This window comes from Diabrotica virgifera, chromosome 4 (genome assembly GCF_917563875.1).
Source record: "Diabrotica virgifera virgifera chromosome 4, PGI_DIABVI_V3a".
Taxonomy (NCBI): domain Eukaryota; kingdom Metazoa; phylum Arthropoda; class Insecta; order Coleoptera; family Chrysomelidae; genus Diabrotica; species Diabrotica virgifera.
In genome coordinates this window covers 65,107,262-65,126,620 of record NC_065446.1, presented here as the reverse complement: position 1 = coordinate 65,126,620, position 19,359 = coordinate 65,107,262, and the positions used below count along the sequence as shown (strand labels likewise).

Genomic DNA, 19,359 nt, shown 5'->3' with positions numbered 1-19,359 from the left:
CGGTTATATCTGGTTATATATATCCCGCATATATCCCGGTTTTAGCCGTGATAATCCGCCGCGTGTGAAACCTGCATAGGTGATTATGATCGATGTGCGACTTAAAGGTTTAAGCTCACTAATGCTTGGTTGCACCAACAGAACTTAAGCTTAAGACGAGACGTGCTTTAAGCTCAGCTTACGAAACATACGCGTTGCACCATTTAGCTTTTGATCAATTTTCAGCTTGCCACAATGGATTGCCACATGGATTCCATCTTAAACTTTGTCTCAGTTAAGACGTGTTTAGATAAGAATCTAAAATTATGGTGCAACGTAAATGATACTTAAAGCTGCCCTATCTATAAGCTGAGCTGGGCTAAGCTGGAGCTTAAGATTTGTTGGTGCAACCAGGCATAAGGTACTTTTTAAAAAGACCCTTTATTAACTTTTACAAATACACTTCACTTTTTAATTGATCGAAAATAACTGAAATTAATTACTTTGATATTACTTTTATATAAAATCAAAATGCTGAATATAAAAGGTAAAACTGCTGATTGGGATCGCTGACCTCTGGAGTTATTGTACCACAATTCGCGAGTGAAACAGTGACTTGGGTAAGATGGTTTATAAACTTATTTAGATATTGTCTGTATAACATAATTCCTCTTTGAATTTCCTTTGAACCAGCAACCTCTAATAGAGATCACACAACTTTAAAATTATATTATTAATTTCGCTAAAGACTTACATGCCTTAATTGTTCAGAAATAAACCAAAATTCTAAATAAAAATACGTTTTATTTGAAAAAAATTAATATAATTTCAACCACCGTGGTGGTCTTTTCCCGTTAAGTAAAGTAGACAATATAGAAATTGCAAAATAAAGTAGACTTAGAACGATGAAAAGTATTGTACCCTCATAAAATCTTGATCACGAATACAGTATCAACCTATTAGAGTGACATCAGAAAAAGCTTCTACTGTGCCGGCTTGATTCTTCGCCACGCATCTATGTTTACCGACATCTTCAAATTGGTTTTTGTCTAAGTAAATATATCCCTCATTGTTGTAAACTAATTGGTTCTCACGTACACGACTCTTAAAGGAAAATCTGGCGGTTGGGTCTCCAGTGGTGTTGCAGTAGATAGACATAAACTTGCCTGCCCGGACTACTGTTATAGGCAGAGTAAATCTGATTCTTGGAGGGTCTGTAAAAAATGCAGAATTAACACAATGTAAGGCTTATAAGCAACATTATATATTTTATTGATGTATCTAAATTAAATGAGCTGCAGTTTCAAAAGAGTGTAATTTGAAGATTGTATTTTGCTTTCCTTCTTCATTCATTCCAGTTAATTCATTTCAGTTCCTTCAGTCATTAAAGAAATTAGTTAGCCATTCTCTTTGTGCACTTATGCACTTTGTGAAAACTCACGTAGATTCCAACATCAGCTGAACAACTGTAGATATGAATTCAAACCCAGAATATAAACATGTAAAAATAGGTTGCTTCTTTAATTAGTGACAAAGGACGGATACTTAAAAGATAGGCGAACCATTTTGAGGAACTGTTTAAAATCAATCATGAAGAAGAATTAAATGAATGAAAATGATTGGCAGCTACAAAATTGATCTAATACTCAATAGAGCAACACGTATGTTTCGTAAGCTCAGCATAAGGCATGTCTTAATATTAAAATCTGTTGGTGCAACCAGGGGTTATAGAAGCTTGAAAGCTTATAGAAGATTCACTATGTGTTTTGAAGTTTACTTAGCTTTAAGGCTAAGCGTTGGATCAAAACAGGATTTGAGGTTGTAAAATATGTAGAAGAATTTGAAGCTCGTAAAATATCCATTTCGTGTTTTGAGTTAATCATGTCACCCCAAGGATTGTGCATAAGGATCAAAGCTAAAATTCAGGATTAAGATTTGCGAAAAGCAACTCTCCGAGTTAAACCACTTTGATTAAAGTCAAACGTAGGTATTGGGGCTATACAGGGTGTCCAGAAACTCTACCGACAAACGAAGACAGGAGATTCTTCAGATAATTTTAAGATAATTTAACCCAATTCACTTAGTCCGAAAATGCTTCCTAAGGGAGCTAGAGCTCTTTGAAGATGGCGTCTTGTAATTAGTTTTTCTTAAATACCTCCAGAACGCTTCTATTTAGAAAAACAAAAATTGGTACGCGTATTTATTTTCAAGATATAAATCTAATCCATCCATTGCAAATTTCTAGTACCGATCATAGGCGTCCATTTTGGGTAGGGCAACGGTTATTTTATCGCATAACTTTTTTATCTTTAACCTTTATGTATTTCTGACACTGGATTATTAAATTGTGAAGAATACTAGTACTAAAAGGTACTCTTGTTTTAAATCGGTAGGACACACCGTTTTCTAGAAAAATCGATTTGAAAATTTTTCGCTTTTTGAATTAAAAAAAAATTCAAACAAAAACTGTTTAGAAAGACGAACACTGGAACATTTATTTATATTCCAGAGATAAATCTATTTTATTAATTGAGAATTTATAGTACTGGTCATAGGCGTCCGTTTTGGGTAGGTCAACAGTTATTTTATAGCATACCTTTTTTGTCTTGAATTTTTGGGCATTTTTGACATTAGATTATTAAATTATGAGGTATTCGAGTACTAAAAGTTACTCTTACTTTATGTTGGTAAAATACTTCGTTTTTTGTTGAAAAGTTTTTTCAATTTTTTTTCAAATTCCAAAAACGAAAAACTTTTAAAACGATTTTTCTAGAAAACGGTGTGTCCTACCGACTTAAAGAAAGAGTACCTTTTTGTACTAGAATACCTCACAATTTAATAATCCGGTATCAAAAATGCATAAAAGTTAAGGACAAAAAAGTTATGCGATAAAATACCCGTTGCTCTACCCAAAACGGACGCCTATGACCGGCACTAGAGATTTGCAATGGATGGAATTGATTTATCTCTGAAAAGTAAATATGCATACCAATTTTTGTTTTTCTAAATAAAAGCGTTCTGGAGGTATTTAAGAGGAACTAATTTCATGACGCCATATTCAAAGAGCTCTAGCTCCCTTAAAAAGCATTTTCGGACTAGGTGAATTAAGTTAAATTGTCTTAAAATTATCCGAGGAATCCCCTGTCTTCGTTTGTCGGTAGAGTTTCTGGACACCCTGTATAAATGAAGTGTTGATTATGATTTTTTTTTTCTCTGATTCTGGCTTTGGTTTAGAACTAGAACCTTTAGCCACGTAATTGTATAACTTATTACTAAGTCAAGGGAGTAATGTGTAGTGTGTGTGTTGAGTAAGTGTCTTGTTACTTTGCAAAGTCAAAGTAACAAGACACTTACTCAACACAAACACTACACATTACTGTTGATTATGCTGTTATGTGAAATATGAAATGTTGCATGATATAGTACCAATATAAATGATGTATGATTGATATATGAAATATGAATATGAAGATATATGTATATGAAGATGAATTATGTATGTACACTGTAGAAGTACTATTATATGAAAAATGACGAACTATGTATTTGCGAAGTACCAGACAAGAAGAAGAGGAAAAAAGAGAATTTTTAGTGGAAGAAATGGAAAAAATGTAAGAAGATACATAAAAATATCAAAAGTGTGTAAACAAAATGCTACAATCCAATATCGCATTGGCTGATTGAGACTTTGGTTAAAAAGAAATTTTCTCATCTTGTAAAAGACTATTATTGATTGCTTTGTTCATGATAGAATTTCCGATTTTGGATTTAGATTTTCAGTTATCGACACTCCTCAGTAGTATTTCATTTTATCCACTTGTTCAGTATCTCCCTTTTTAATCCGAATTTTTGTTATAACTTCACCCGTCTTACTGATAAGTACGGTTTTTGTTTTTTATCCCATATACCTACTATTAACACGAACACAGATAAGTATTGTCCTTTTCATGATCATTTTTCAGTGCGTAACAAATGATAGGAAAAAGGGTAAGTCCGTGATAATACACATTTATGACATTTATTCTAACATGACATTTTAGTTAAATCTGACAGTTGTCAAATTTTATTTTCAATTTGGAATAAAAACAAATCAAATGTGTTTCTTGCATTTAATAAACGGTATTTTCTTTGATTTGTATAGTCTTATAAATCATACAGATTATATTTGTAATATTATTATCTAATTAAAAAAAATAATTTTTTTATTATGGCGCCATCTATCGACAACTAGAATAACTAGAATAAATGTTATAAAAATGTCACCGACGAAATGTAAACACCGACGTGCCTTTTTTTCTGTCACATACAATTTAAGGCGTTAGAAAGAAATCGAAAAACTGTGACGCACTGAAAGATGATCATGAGAAATACTGTAGAAGAGTCATAGCAACCTTAAATTTAGAAATTGATTGAAGATGAGAAAAGCATTAGAACTACTAAAACTTATAAACACTAATTATGTAATTTCTGAAACAAAAATGATATACAGTGATGAGCGCGCTAATAACCGGCAGAATAATGTAAAAGATGAAAAGCATAATACATTGTGAAGTGAAAAAGGATAAAAGTAGTAGAGTCTAGAGAGAAAATTATCAGTAGTAATTGCACAAGAGCTCTGAAATTATTGAATTTTTCCCGAGTGGCACTTTGACAGTTTTAATTTAATTATGTCAAAGTGTCACGAGAACAAAAATTCTATATTAATTTCAGAGGTCGAGTGCAATTTGTTGCGATTATTTCATGAATAAAACTGTTCAAAACCAAAATTTTATTGTAATTTATTTATGTAAGTAACATTAAACACACAGTTTTAATTGTCATTAATTGTCATTAATGTCACTGAATGAATTTTTTCGTAGCAACGGTGGGCATCTGACGTAATATACTTAACGACGGGAGATTATCAAAAATTATCGATTTAATTCAGATTTCTGTAGCTTTCTATTGGTCAGAATCTCCTATGAATGAAATAATCAGTAGTAATTTCACAAGAGCTCTGAAATTATTGAATTTTTCCCGAGTGACACTTTGACAGTTTTAATTTCACGAGCCGAAGGCGAGTGAAATTATGTCAAAGTGTCACGAGAGCAAAAATTCTATATTAATTTCAGAGATCGTGTGCAATTTGTTGCGATTATTTCATGAATAAAACTGTTCAAAACCAAAATTTAATTGTAATTTATTTATGTAAGTACAAAGTACCATTAAACACACAGTTTTTATAAATATAATATGACGATTGAAAGTCATCACTTTTATAATTTTTAAAACATTAATTGTCATTAATGTCACTGAATGTATTTTTTCGTAGCAACGAAGGGCATCTAACGTAATATGCTTAACGACGGGATATTATCAAAAATTATCACCTTAATTTGACTTTTCTGTAGCTTTCTAGTGGTCAGAATCTCCTATGAATGAAATAATCGATAGAAACGTAGAAATTAAAGTTATATTACATAGTTTTCCACCTTTAGACGCATCGGAGGAGTATGAAAACTATCAATGTGACAGAAGAATTTTATAAAATACTCCTGCCAGAGATGTCTAAAGATGGGAAACTATGTAATATAATGTTAATTTATACGTGTATATCGATAATTTCCACCTTTACCAGTTAAATCTCTCTTTATTTCAGAATACAGTGATGAGCGGGCTAATAACCGGCAAAATAAAGCAAAAGATGGAAAACATTGCGAAACAAAAAGACATGAAACTAGTGGAGGAGGAAATGATCGTTATAAACGTAGAAATTAACAGTACATTACATAGTTTCCCACCTTCAGACGTCTGTGACAGGAGTATTTTATAAAATTCTACTGTCACAGTGACAGTTGTCATACTCCTCTGATACGTCTAAAGGTGGGAAACTATGTAATGTAATGTTAATTTATACGTTTATAACGATCATTTCATCTCCACTAGCTTCATCTCTTTTTGTTTCGCAATGTATTATGTTTTCCATCTTTTGCGCTATTTTGCCGGTTATTAGCGCGCTCATCACTGTATATTATGTTTTCCATCTTTTGCGTTATTTTGCCGGTTATTAACGTGCTCATCACTGTATAAAAAAAATAAGTCAGAAAGGGATGTACATACTTTCCAATAAAGACCAATAATGACATTATGCATTAGAAACAAGACCCAATACAGCCACAACACAAGGACTACTGAAAACGGCAGAGATGATAGTACTCAGAAGATTTACAGGAAATACGGTAAGAGATCGAAAGAGGAGTGAAAACAAGTAAATGTAACGTACAGTGTATAAACGAATAAACACTAAATAGAAAAAATTTAAATAACCACATAAGCAGAATGTAGTCTAAGAGCTAGTGAACCCTCCGACTAACGGTCGTCCTGTAAGGCTAGAAATTTGTATAGTGATAATTCATAGCACACCAAGGCTAAAAACCGTTACCTGGCAGGCATCAGCCGAGCACGTGTATCTACCAGGTGAATCGAAAAGTGCAAATTTAGGGGGTAAAATAAACTTTCTCCTGTAAAGTTTAAATTTAAGTACGTATTTGAGTCATTTAGAAGACATGTGTACAATGACAGGCGATTCTGAAGAGCACAAGACCTTGCCAGGCGAGGAGAAAGATTAGGGGCTTTTCCTAAAATTATTTTTTTGGCATCGAAAAAAGTTTTTTAAGTTTTTTGAATCATTCCAAACAGAAAAGGTCTCTAGTGATTTTTCTCTTATGTTAATAGTTTTTGTTATACCGGGTGTCCACTTATATTTTCCCCCATTTTAACTGCCTATAACTTCTAAACGGTTCAAGATAGAAATATGCGGTTTTCGCTGAAATGTTTTATTTTAGTAAAAGTTTTGTCTGAATGAATTGAATTTTTTATATCGCTTTCAAATACGAAATAAAAAATGGCGGATTTTTGAAAAAAACTTTGTTGATTTTTTTTAATGGAACACCCAGTATATTTCTTTGTAAATTGAAAGAAAGGTCATTCACCTATCCAGTGATATAAAGTTTTTCAAAATCGGTTGTCAAATCATTGAGTAATTAATTTTTAAAATGAGGAGTGCAACGTGGATATCACATACCTAAATAACATAACTGAGCAAAATGATACTATGTTATGTGATTTCCACATTGCATCTCTCATTTTAAAAATTAATTGCTCAGTCATTTAGCAACCAATTTTAAAAATTTTTATATCGCTGGATAGGTAAATGACCGTTTGTTCAAGACACAAAAAAATATACTGGGTGTTTTAATAAAAAAAGTCAACAACGTTTTTTTTTCAAAAATCCGCCATTTTTTATTTAAAAGCGATATAAAAATGGTTATTTACCTAAAAACTTGAAAAAACAGTGATTTATCTATCCAGCGAAATAAAAATTTTTAAAATCGGTTGTCAAATGACTGAGCAATTAATTTTTAAAATGAGAGATGTAATGTGGAAATCACATAACTTGCTTAGTTATGTTATTTAGGTATGTGATATCCACGTTGCACCTCTCATTTTAAAAATTAATTACTCAGTGATTTCACAACCGATTTTGAAAAACTTTATACCACTAGATAGGTGAATGACCTTTCTTTCAATTTACAAAAGAGTATACTGGGTGTTACATTAAAAAAAAAGTCAACGAAGTTTTTTGCAAAAATCCGCGATTTTTTATTTCGTATTTGAAAGCGATATAAAAAATTCCATCCATTCAGACAAGACTTTTACTAAAATAAAACATTTCAGTGAAAACCGCATATTTCTATCTTGAGCCGTTTAGAAGTTATAGGCAGTTAAAATGGGGGAAAATATAAGTGGACACCCGGTATAAGCGATTAAATATTTTGAAAATTGCGAAATCGGCCATTGTTAACCCTAAATCGGACATTTAACTAAAAATTTTAATGTTACCAAGGTAGGTAGATATTCTTTAAACATTGATTGATGAAATTCCGAAGAGTTTTTTGCAATACAATATCGAAAACCCCTTTGTTTTTTAATTGCTAATCAAGCGGGCTATCACACTGTAGTATAAGTGAGGACGTTTGAGTTTGCATAAATTCATTATCTCGAGAATGGGCAAATTTGAAGAGAAATCCTCAGACATGTCGATTTTAATTCTTAAATTAGAACTTTTTGGCATATATATAATACTAGTGACGTCATCCATCTGGGCGTGATGACGTAATCGATGATTTTTTTAAATGAGAGTAGTAGTTGTGTGATAGCTCATTTGAAAGGTTATTTAATTCTCTATTCAGTAATATAAACATTAACATAATTATTTATACAGGGTGTACAAAAAAAAATTTTTTATTAAATTAATTTAGACAAACAGAAGAAAAATTGTTTTTGTACACCCTGTATAAATAATTATGTTAATGTTTATATTACTGAATAGAGCATTAAATAATCTTTCAAATGAGCTATCACACAACCCCTCCTCTCATTTAAAAAAATCATCGATTACGTCATCACGCCCAGATGGATGACGTCACTAGTATTATATGTATTCCAAAAAGTCCTAATTTAAAAATAAAAATCGATCTGTCTGAGAATTTCTCTTTAAATTTGCCCATTCTCGAGATAATGAATATATGCAAACTCAAACGCCCTCACTTATACTACAGTGTGATCGCCCGCTTGATTAGCAATTAAAAAACAAAGGGGTTTTCGATATTGTATTGCAAAAAACTCTTCGGAATTTCATCAATCAATGTTTAAAGAATATCTACCTACTTTGGCAACATTGAAATTTTTAGTTAAATGTCCGATTTAGGGTTAAAAATGGCCGATTTCGCAATTTTCAAAATTGTTGATCGCTTATATAACAAAAACTATTAACCTAAGCGAAAAATCACTAGAGACCTTTTCTGTTTGGAATGATTCAAAAAACCTAAAAAAAATTATTCGATGCAAAAAAAATAATTTTAGGAAAAACCCCTAATCTTTCCCCTCGCCTGGCAAGGTCTTGTGCTCTTCAGAATCGCCTGTCATTGTACACATTTCTTCTAAATGTCTTACTCAAACACATACTTAAATTTAAACTTTACAGGAGAAAGTTTATTTTACCGTCTAAATTTGCACTTTTCGATTCACCTGGTAGATACACGTGCACGGCTGCTGCCTGCCAGGTAATGGTTTTGAGCCTTGGTGTGCTATGAATTATCACTATACAAATTTCTAGCCTTACAGGACGACCGTTAGTCGGAGGGTTCACTAGCTCTTAGACTAATGGGGGAGACCCGTGTAGTTAAAAAGCAAGAGGTAAATCAGCAATCGGTAGAAGAAGTAGGTATGGGCCAACTCCGCAAAAGATGGAGTTACAACCTTCCATATAGGTATCACTCTGCCAATGAACAAGCAGAATTAGTTATAAAAAGGAAGAGGAAGAGGAAAAGAAAGAGGAAGAGGAAGAAGAGAAAGAGGTGGAGGAAGAAGAATACAGTACCAACCTTTTACGATGACATCAACTTCGGCACTTGCTTCGCCAGCTTGATTCTTAGCCACGCATAAAAATTTACCTCCATGCTCATAATTGATATTGTTGAAGTGCATGTGTCCTTCTTTGGCGTAAACTGAATTGGACATATTATGTGCTAAAGGCGACCAGGTGATTTTGATGGGTTGGTCGCCAGTGGCTTTGCAGGTGACTTGAGCAGTCCCGCCTGGATAGACTACTAGTTTAGTCGCAGTCAAGTTGATCTTTGGAGGGGCTATAAAAAAAGAAGGCAGAATTAACACAATGTAATTATAAACAAAAAGTAGATTTAAATTAGTGCAATTTAATATTAGTATTTACTTTTGCTCGTTCGTTTAATCCAGGTTTTGGATTAGTTAGTCATTCTGTTTGTGTAATTTTTCTTTTGTTCTGTATTATTTTGTTTATTTTTGAGTCTTCATTTTGAGTATTTTACTCCTGTTATCTCTTTTTATGGATGGTGGCAACGAAGCATGGAATGGAGGCGCAGAAACTATAAAAGACGCCGAGGACGACCACCGACATAAAAAAATAGCGGGAAACTGGATACAAGGGGCCCCGCGTAGAGAACACTGGAAAGAACTGAGGGAGGCCTCTGTCCAGAAGTGGACACGATTGACTGATTGATGGTGATCTTTTTTTTGTATTATTATCCAGCTTTAACGTTCAAATGAGTTGATGCAGCCATTGTATTTTATTGTAAAGTTTTATCATAATATTGTTATTATTTGTAGTAATTGTACTTCGTTGTTTAGCAGAATGGGCGGCCTGTTGTCAGACTAGACAGGGATTGCAATATAAACTCTTCAACTAGTACTATTCAACATACACACAAGAACAACCGACATGCGCCAAAAATATTTATTTGTGCTAATGCTCGATCAGCAGCATATCAGTTAAATACACTGCGAGGCATAAGTTAATGATATAGAAAATGTATGCCCATTTTCATAGTTGATTTTTTTCGTGAACGGATTAACGGCTTTTGTTGATTTTTGTGCAAATATTTACTCTTATTTTACAAACTTATTTTTTTACTTATACCGGGTGAAAGGAAAGAAACGTTTCTCTTATGTTAAGTTTGAAACACCCGGTAGGGAGGACCAGGTACAAATCTGAGTATAGATCGGAATTTTATTGTAGTCTTATGTTTTGTGAACATTTTGTTTTTTGAATCTCCCTGATATCTTTAGAAACAAAGAAAATAACAAAGAAAATAGGTGATTTTACTCCTTAACATGTGTTTTAACTGAAACAAAACTAAATTAACAATAAAAAATAACAGTTAATAAAACTTTAAAAACAGAAAGGCACATAACGTAAGTAGTTCTTATCGACACCTGTAAGAGTTATTTGTCGATCAGGTAAGCGGTATGCACAGCGCAACATAATTGGGGTGAAATTTCCCTGAAAGTAATAGGGATTTGGTGTCTACTTGGCAGCGGCGGCTCGTGGGTCAATCTTCAGGGGGGTCATTTTGGTTTGAAAACTTCAAACTGTTGATTTTTTAAAGTATTTAAAAGATCTTTTAGCATTTATATTTTAGATAAAAAATACAGACTTAGATAAAACTCAATACTATTTACCCTAGTTTTCCGAAAATTAAATTTGTCTTTTTTTAGAGTAAATCTTTTAAAAAATATAGGAAAAATGGTATGAACAGGTTATTGACTGATATATAGATAGGAATATTTATAGTATAATAAATTGTAAATTTATTAAAACGAAACTTACTTTAAATATTTTTATATTTTAAGTCAATTCTTCTATCCTTTAGTTCTGCAAAATAGTCTATGACCTTCTCATTGAAATTTGGAATGCTCTTGACAAGCGTTTTCTCGATGCTCAGCATAGACAAGGCACTAAGTCTAGGTTGTCCCATCGTATTACGCAGGAATGTTTTTACTCTTTTTAAAGTAGAAAAACATCTCTCACTTTCCACGGTTGTCATAGGGAGTGTGCACAAAATATTTAATAACTTCACTGCTTCAGAAAATGTTTCAGACAAATTCATGTTAATAAAAAGCTGAAGTATGGCTACTGCACCAGCACTATTGCGAAAATCCTCACGACAATATAAGACTTCAAGTTCCGATTTTAGTTTGGAAATATTCACTGTGGGATAATTAGCCGTCACCATTTTTAAAATATTTTGCGGAAAGTTGGTAGTGTATGCTTCAAATTTCTCTATGTAGAATAACTGTGAAATCATGAGATGATCATTGAAACTAAACCTGTGATTTATTTCAGATATAATAATATCACAAATTTCAAGTGCAGTTCGTCGCTTTGGATCCTCTGCAGTAGTTTTTCTTTTTTTTGCTGTTGATGTGCTTGGTACTTCTGATTCCAAAATAGTATTTCTAATTATTTGGATATTGTTGTTAAAAGACAGGATACAATTTTTGACAGATATAACATCAATGTCTCGCATTTGCAATTGTTTAAACAATATATCAACATGGGGCATTATTTTATGGAAAAAATTTAACCAAAATAAAAAATGCTCATCTTCCAAATGTCTTTTTAAACCAGTTGCTTGATTTATATTGTTACCATCTTGCTCCTCATCAATAATTTCCTCTAAGCAAGATTTTAAATCATCTTTATAAGTGTATACAATTTCAACACATTTTGTATTGAAAGCCCATCGAGTAGGCGCAGCTTTAGGTAGCCTTACTTTAACCACTCTATCCAGAACCATCGTACGTTTTGGAGATCGGCCGAAAAAGGACGAAAATCCGTGTAAATTTGCAAAAAATATTTTTATCGGTTTGTGTTGACTCGCCGCTTTTTGGAGGATAAGATTAAATTGATGGGCATAGCAGTGAATGAAGTGTGCATTTGGGTATATTTCTTTAATTTTTGTTTGTACTCCTCCCAGTTTACCGCTCATGACTGATGCACCATCGTAACTTTGGGCAATCAATTTTTCAGGTGCTTCATTAATTTTTAATAATTGAAGTTCTTCCAATATTACATTAGTTAAATGTTGTGCTGTAGTACCTAGGGGGTTAACAAATTTCCAAAATCTTTCATGTACAATACCAGTTAATACATATCGCAATATGATAATCATCTGCGTTTTATTGGAGCTGTCTGTGGTCTCATCTACTTGAATGGCCACAAAATTTGTCTGGCCAATCTCCTTCATGATATGAGTATGCACAATGGCTAACATTGATTCTAAAATATCGTTCTGAATTGTTTTCGATGTTCCTTTAAATACTGTACTTTTTTCAATGTGTTCTTTAAACATTAAATCCAGTTCAGAAACAAAATCGATAAGGCCCAGAAAAATTCCACGATTATTGGAGCTGTCACTTTCGTCATGACCGCGCAATGCAATTTCGAAAACTCCACAAAATTTTACACAGTCGATTAGTTTGTTTAAAATATACCTATTTTTAGATACCAATTCATTAAAGTCATGCACAGATTTACGATATACACTATCAAGTTGCTGTCTTATGTTAACACGTCCTAAACTTGCGTAACTCATTGATGAATTTATATGAGTAGTTGAAGAGGCATGTTTTGTAATTTTCACTTTTAAATGCTTAATGTCAGTTACTCCATTTTTCGCCCATACAGCGTCATTCGAAAACAGTAAACACGGATAGCAAAAAAATGCATTTCTCACACTGCAGCCACAAATCCAATCACACAAATTGTACATTGATTCTTTAAAATATCTTTGAATGTCCTTACCCCTATCCTTTGTTGTTTGTTTTAAATTCATGTTTGGTTTTGGTCGACCACTTTCTTTTTTCTCAAGCCGCCGTTCATAATTTAGTGTTCCAGCAGATTTTAAGGCAATTATTTCGTCAACAACACTCATCTTGTTTTTGTTACAATCACAAAAAAATCCAACAAAACAAAATAAATTACGCAAATACGCCGCGATCGATATAGACCTGCCGTGAAGTGCGGTCAGCAGACGGTAACTAACTAAACGTGAGGCCGTCGACTCTACTAGAGGTATACGACGGAAAGGTCACTCCCACTCTCGCCCACGAAATTGCTATCTGCCGTCTCTTTTCTATTTTACATGCATTTGTCCATAAGCCATAAGAACTGTATATAGACAATTTAAAATACGGCCCAGCCACGGGCTTGTGTATAGCGCGAGGCGCGACGTTATTATATCTATTATATTTGTTTTGCCAATGCAGACTGCTGAGAGAGAATTTTATATTTCAGAGTGAAGTTTTAGATAAAAGATATTTTTAATAAAATTGGTATTTTTATGAGATTATTTTAGGGGGGTCATTGACCAATTGACCCTAAGGAGGAGCCGCGCTTGCTACTTGGAGGCTCATTAAATAGTGAGAGGTACATTACACACATTCTTTTTCTTTAAACACTCTTTTCCTTTCGCACTATGTATAGGAAATAATTTCATCTTAGTGGTATGATAAGACATGACCTACTCACGTATCGCAGTCGTCAATTAAAACGCATATTAAAGAGTAAAACCGTCTAGTTTCTTTGTTATTAGAGATATCAGAGAAATTAAAAAAATAAAAGGTTCACAGAATATGAAACTACAACATAGTATTCATGCATAACCACCTTCTTAACTTTTCCTCCTTACATGGCGTCTCAAACTTTTGTTTCAGTTAAAACACATGTTTATCTACAAAACCGCTATTTTCTTTGTTTCTAAAGATATCAGGCACCTTCAAAAAACAAAATGTTCACAAAATATAAGACTATGGCTTCAGGGGAAATCAGTTACATCCAAATGCACAAAAAACACAATAACTTATCGTCTTCCATATCAATAACAGAGAAGCCACACAAAAACTTACCGTTCAATGGTATTGTCACATTGTCACACTGACCATTCCCCAAATACCTCGGAGGTACGCTAGATAAAACATTGAGCTACAAGCAGCTCACTGAAAGTACGAAAACTAAGAGACAAGCTAGAAATAATGTGCTACAAAGACTAACATCATTCAGATAAACAGCTAACCTAAGTGTGTTACGACAAGCAGACCTAACACTCTGCCTATCAACAGTAGAATATGCCTGTCCTGTTTGAGAATGGTCAAGACACACTTCTTTTTCTTCTTACGGTACCGTGCACCTATAGTGCGTTGGCGAATTATCTTATCCGTGATGACCATACCATGGCCATGGTATGGCCTTCAATCCCGCAAAGTGTTCTGCAGTCTCAGCGATATCATTCCAGGGTAAATCAGTCGGACGCCGGCTACTCCGTCTGCGGCGGGGAAAATTCCCGCAGTAGACGGGGTGGATGGTTTCCGCTACCTGGGTCAGATGGCCGGCTCGACGGGGATCATGAAACCATCGCTAGCCAATCTGTCCTTATGGTTAAATCGACTAGGATGAGCGCCGCTCAAGCCTGACCAGAAGCTGGTCTGTCTGTCTTAAAGACTTTATTATCATATATTTTTCCCTCTCAGAGAACTCAGGGTATGGCCCAGGTATCCAATTTTTCGTGTCTTGATCAAGTTGAGCCATTCTCTCTTAGTATTTACTCTTCTTAAGACTTCCTCGTTCCTCACCCTATCTGTCCAGGGTATGCGGAACATTATTGGAAGATACTTTCAACGTCCATGTCTCCATGCAGTATAACAATATGGACCATACACCATACATATCACTTAACCATTCTGTAACGGAGATTGAAGGAAAGATTGTGGTTACAAAGTAGCAGTTTAAATTTAATAAAAGTTTGTCTTGCTTATCCGGCACGATATTTTATTTCTTCCTGAGGAGCTCATTGGTCATTCACCATCGTTCCCAAGTATTTGAATGTTTTCACTTGCTCGATTGGAGCATTATCAACTTGCAGTTGTACTCTTAAAAATACAAGAAGAGGTCTGGAGGACCCACCTCTTCTTGTACTGCATTGCATATCTTCTTGTATGTCTTCTTGTATTGCCATACATTTAGTTTTTCCTGCATTTATGTTCAAGCCATATATTTTTCCTACGGTGTTTATCTTATTTAGCATCAACTGCATATCATGTTCGTTATCTGTGATTATCGAGGTGTCGTCGGCGTAACGAATGTTATTTACCATGTACCCGTTGATCTTTTTACCACAGTCAGTGCCTTCAAGTTCCTCTCCAAAACATTCTCAGGAGACAAAATACACCCCTGTCGCACCCCTCTTAAAATTTAAAATTCCTCTGTGTTTGTTGATTTGTTCAGCCTCACTCGTGCTTTTTTATTTCAATAGAGATTCTGGATAACTCTTATATCTTTCTCATCAATATTAACATTGTCCAGCATTTCTATGCAGCAAGGCACACTAGAGAATGTGATAAACAGATGGTAATCTCACTGATTACCACCTGTCTGAAGCCAACAATAGTTAAACAACTTTACTCATTGTCAGACATCGCTCTTTAGTAATAAGCAAGAAAATGCAGAGTGTGGCAGAACATCTACATACATAAACGACCATCGTCATCCCCTATCCGGCCAATTTTTTTGACCATGACTTAAAAAAAGCAATACAACAATAGGTAATGAAAGACAGCTTTAGATTAAATTCGATTCGGGGCCAACACCATCGGTTGACCAAGGTTTCTGCTTTTTACCGTCTTCAGAGCCGCCTGTGCTGTCTACCGACACGAACTGAATCCAGCTGTCGAACTATGCATATTAATAAAATATTAAATGCGTACGAACGCGTTAGAGACATCTATCTGTACACACAGAAAATTTTCTTTAAGTGGAAGTGCAGAATCCTTGGTAACTATCTGTGGCCTGAGCTTTTTTAAAATCTATAAAGACACGGGCTGATAAATAGCGGACATGGGAGAGCTTACAATATATCGATACCTCACGTCAATAGCGTAACAAGTCCAAAATTAGAATATTTGAGAAAACGAAGACAAAGAAATTTCGTATTTTATATTCGATATATTTGTTTTTTAATTTTCATTTTTTATGAACGAAAATAAGTAATTTAGTTTTATAGGACTGTAGAACATTTGAGTGCATGAAAATATTTATATAATATTTGTTTAAACTAACTGGAATTTAAACTTTAGTGACATTGTTACACTATTGAACTAAACTTTTTTATTGAATCATAACATAAATTAGCTACTTTTTGTAAATAGAGGTCTGTCTGGTGACTATGAATTTGAGATAAAATTAACTTGTTAGAAAATTAAACTTTTAATTTGAAACAAAATTAAATAAATACAAGTTATTCAGAGTCGGGCTCAGGCCCTTTCTCTACTCCATTTTCTTGCGGCAAATGTTGGTAAAATGGCCAATAAACCTGTCTAATGGCATTTTCCTCACAAGGATTCAGTAGATCTTTCTTTTTATTTTTATCGATTGAAGGGCTTTTTTTAAAGACTGGTTTTATCTGGATTTTCTTATTTTGTCCTTGATTCCTAAGTTCTTTATTATTTTGTTTGATGTCAATAGTCTTGAAAGTATCTTGTGCATAAGAAGTTTTATAAAAAATTTTATTCGGGTGCATTTTTTCTATTTTGATAATTTTTAAGTCATTCCAAATAACTTTTTCTTTTTCTGCATTTTTACTGAAATTTTTACCCATTTCGCTACTTAGTGACTATAAATCATAAATATCTTGAATGCAAATTTCCTTCACATTGAAGAGAATCCCAGTTTTTTTTTGCTGATTTGAGTATACTTGCCCATTGTACAGGGACGTAAATTGGACAACTTTCAATAACACGCTTTTTCTCTCTTTCTATGGTGGCATGCATGCTATCACCTTCACCTTCATTTTGTGTGTGACCTTCCTCTAAAAATTTGTGTGTAATTGTCTTGATTTCATTGACATGCATCACACAGAACAGGTCCATACAAACCATTTTTTTTTTATTTTGCCCTGCGCAGTTATCAGAGTAGATAATGACATGTCCTCCTTTGCATGCTTCACTTTTCAAAAAATTATAGATACCGTTACCAATATCATTAGTTCCCCTCTTTGCAATTCCTTCATGTCAGAAAAAGCACTATCCAATTTTTGATTTTATGTCAAACACGGTAAAGTTGTAACTAGACACTCCGTTTATAATAGAAACTACTAATTTCACCACAAGGAGTAGAGAGAACGGCTTGAATGTCGAAACACAACACTTGAACGTTTTCACCTAATTGCAAATCTTGAATCTTTTTTTGTCGGCTTACATAAATCTTTCTCACTTAAATGCGCTTCATTTGCTTCTTAGGTCATTTTTCTCTTCATCATTTCCATTTGTGTAACTAGTACATAAGTTGAATTGGTCTTTTTTTGGGAATGTGAGAAACTTTATGACCACTGCATTTTCGTTGATTCCTTGAATTCTGGTTCTTGCCAAATGTAAAATGAATGCACCACGGGAGTTAAAAAGCTTTTTGTTCATATTAGTTAATTTAAATTCACTCATTATTAGATAAAGATGTAACAACTAAGAAACCGCGTGTCACATTGAAAGAAAAATCCTTCTTGTTCAATACTGTAACAAGTCAAGTTGTTACAGCATTGAACTAAAACATTTATAAATTTGGAGTTGTTACATAAATTGATTACGTCCTATACGAACTAAAAGACGAATTTCGACTTATTTCACTATTGAAATTGGTAGAGACATGTATTACGAATGCCATGATTGCAATAACTAAAATTTGAATTTTTTGACTTGTTACGCTATTGAACTGTATGTACACTCCTCACCTGTCCGCTTGTCTAAATAAAAGTTCCAACAGAATTCTGCATCCTTAGTACTCAAATATGAGTACATAAAATGAAATAAAGGAAGACAGCTTTATATTAAATTCGACTCGGAAGAATACTCTATTATATATTCTATAGAAGAGTAAAACAAATTATACTTACACATAACCATGAGATAAGCTTTGAAGTCGGAGACTGGTCTGTCATTAGAATCGAGAGCTGAGCATTTGTATTCTCCTTGAGCTTCTTTCTCGACGTTGTAGATGTACAAAACTCCACTTCGTTGGCTAGAGTTGGTAGGTAATGGATGACCGTCTATTCTTGACCAACTAACATTTAATTTTGAATCTTAAAACACAGAAAAAGAATATTAATATTCAACTATTCTAAATGGGAAATAAGCCACAATTTAACAAAAAAAAAATGATTTTATTAACGTTTCGACGCCCAAATCGGACGTCGTTGTCAAAATACAAAATATTACTAAATTAAACAAAAATGTTGTTGCTTATTAAAAATTCTTCTAATAATTTATTTAAGGGGATGGGTACGTATTTTCGGCTGCAATGCTATTCAAATGGGGAATCATTTTTTTCGAATCCTCAGAAAACTAATTAATATTTTTGAAAAATTTAAACGCAGAATAAAAGAATACGTTCTTACCGAGGGCCCAAAGTCCCTGAAAACTTCTATAATGTTTATTTTAATAAATTACAGGGGTGAAAAACTAAGAGAAAATGTAGTGTGATTTTTAATTTCAAATATCTCATTCAAAAGAAACTTTTTATTTATTCTAAAGAACTTTCGGCCCTCGATATTAATTTAGTATTTCATTCTGCGTTTAAATCTTTTAAAAATATTTACTAGTTTTTTCAAGATTCGATAAAAATGAACACCATGTCCGTGGTGATATTTTCCAAATCGAACATTAGCTATTTTTGTCATACAACGCACTGTTATTTATTGTTTATTTATTGTATAAGTTATTTATTGTTTATTATTTAGGGAAGGTCCAAGCAGAGAATACATCAGAATATATTCCGTAATCCAAGTATTTTTTTGTTAAAGATGTTCAAGATTGTAAGCGTTACATAGTAACAATATATTATTAACCCTTAACTGGTGACCCTATTTGTAATTACATAAATGGTGACCATGAGTCTAACAGACTCCTGGCTGAAAAAAGCTGTTTTTGTCAAGCTGGCACCTAAAAAATGCAATAAAACAGTTTTTAATAATAAAACAA

At 33.4% G+C, this 19,359-nt stretch overlaps 1 protein-coding gene across 1 annotated transcript in view; it reads right to left on the bottom strand.

Moving 5' to 3' along the window:
* Positions 1-763: 763 nt before the first annotated feature.
* The window catches only part of LOC114325834 (peroxidasin homolog), a 32,251-nt gene continuing 13,655 nt past the window's right edge, over positions 764-19,359 (bottom strand). Inside the window, exons 3-5 of the mRNA XM_028273963.2 lie at positions 18,276-18,461; positions 9,405-9,665; positions 764-1,193 (exon numbers count right to left, since the gene is read on the bottom strand). Coding sequence (XP_028129764.1) covers positions 931-1,193; positions 9,405-9,665; positions 18,276-18,461 — 710 coding nt within the window. The 3' untranslated portion in view covers positions 764-930. The remainder of the gene's footprint in view (positions 1,194-9,404; positions 9,666-18,275; positions 18,462-19,359) is intronic.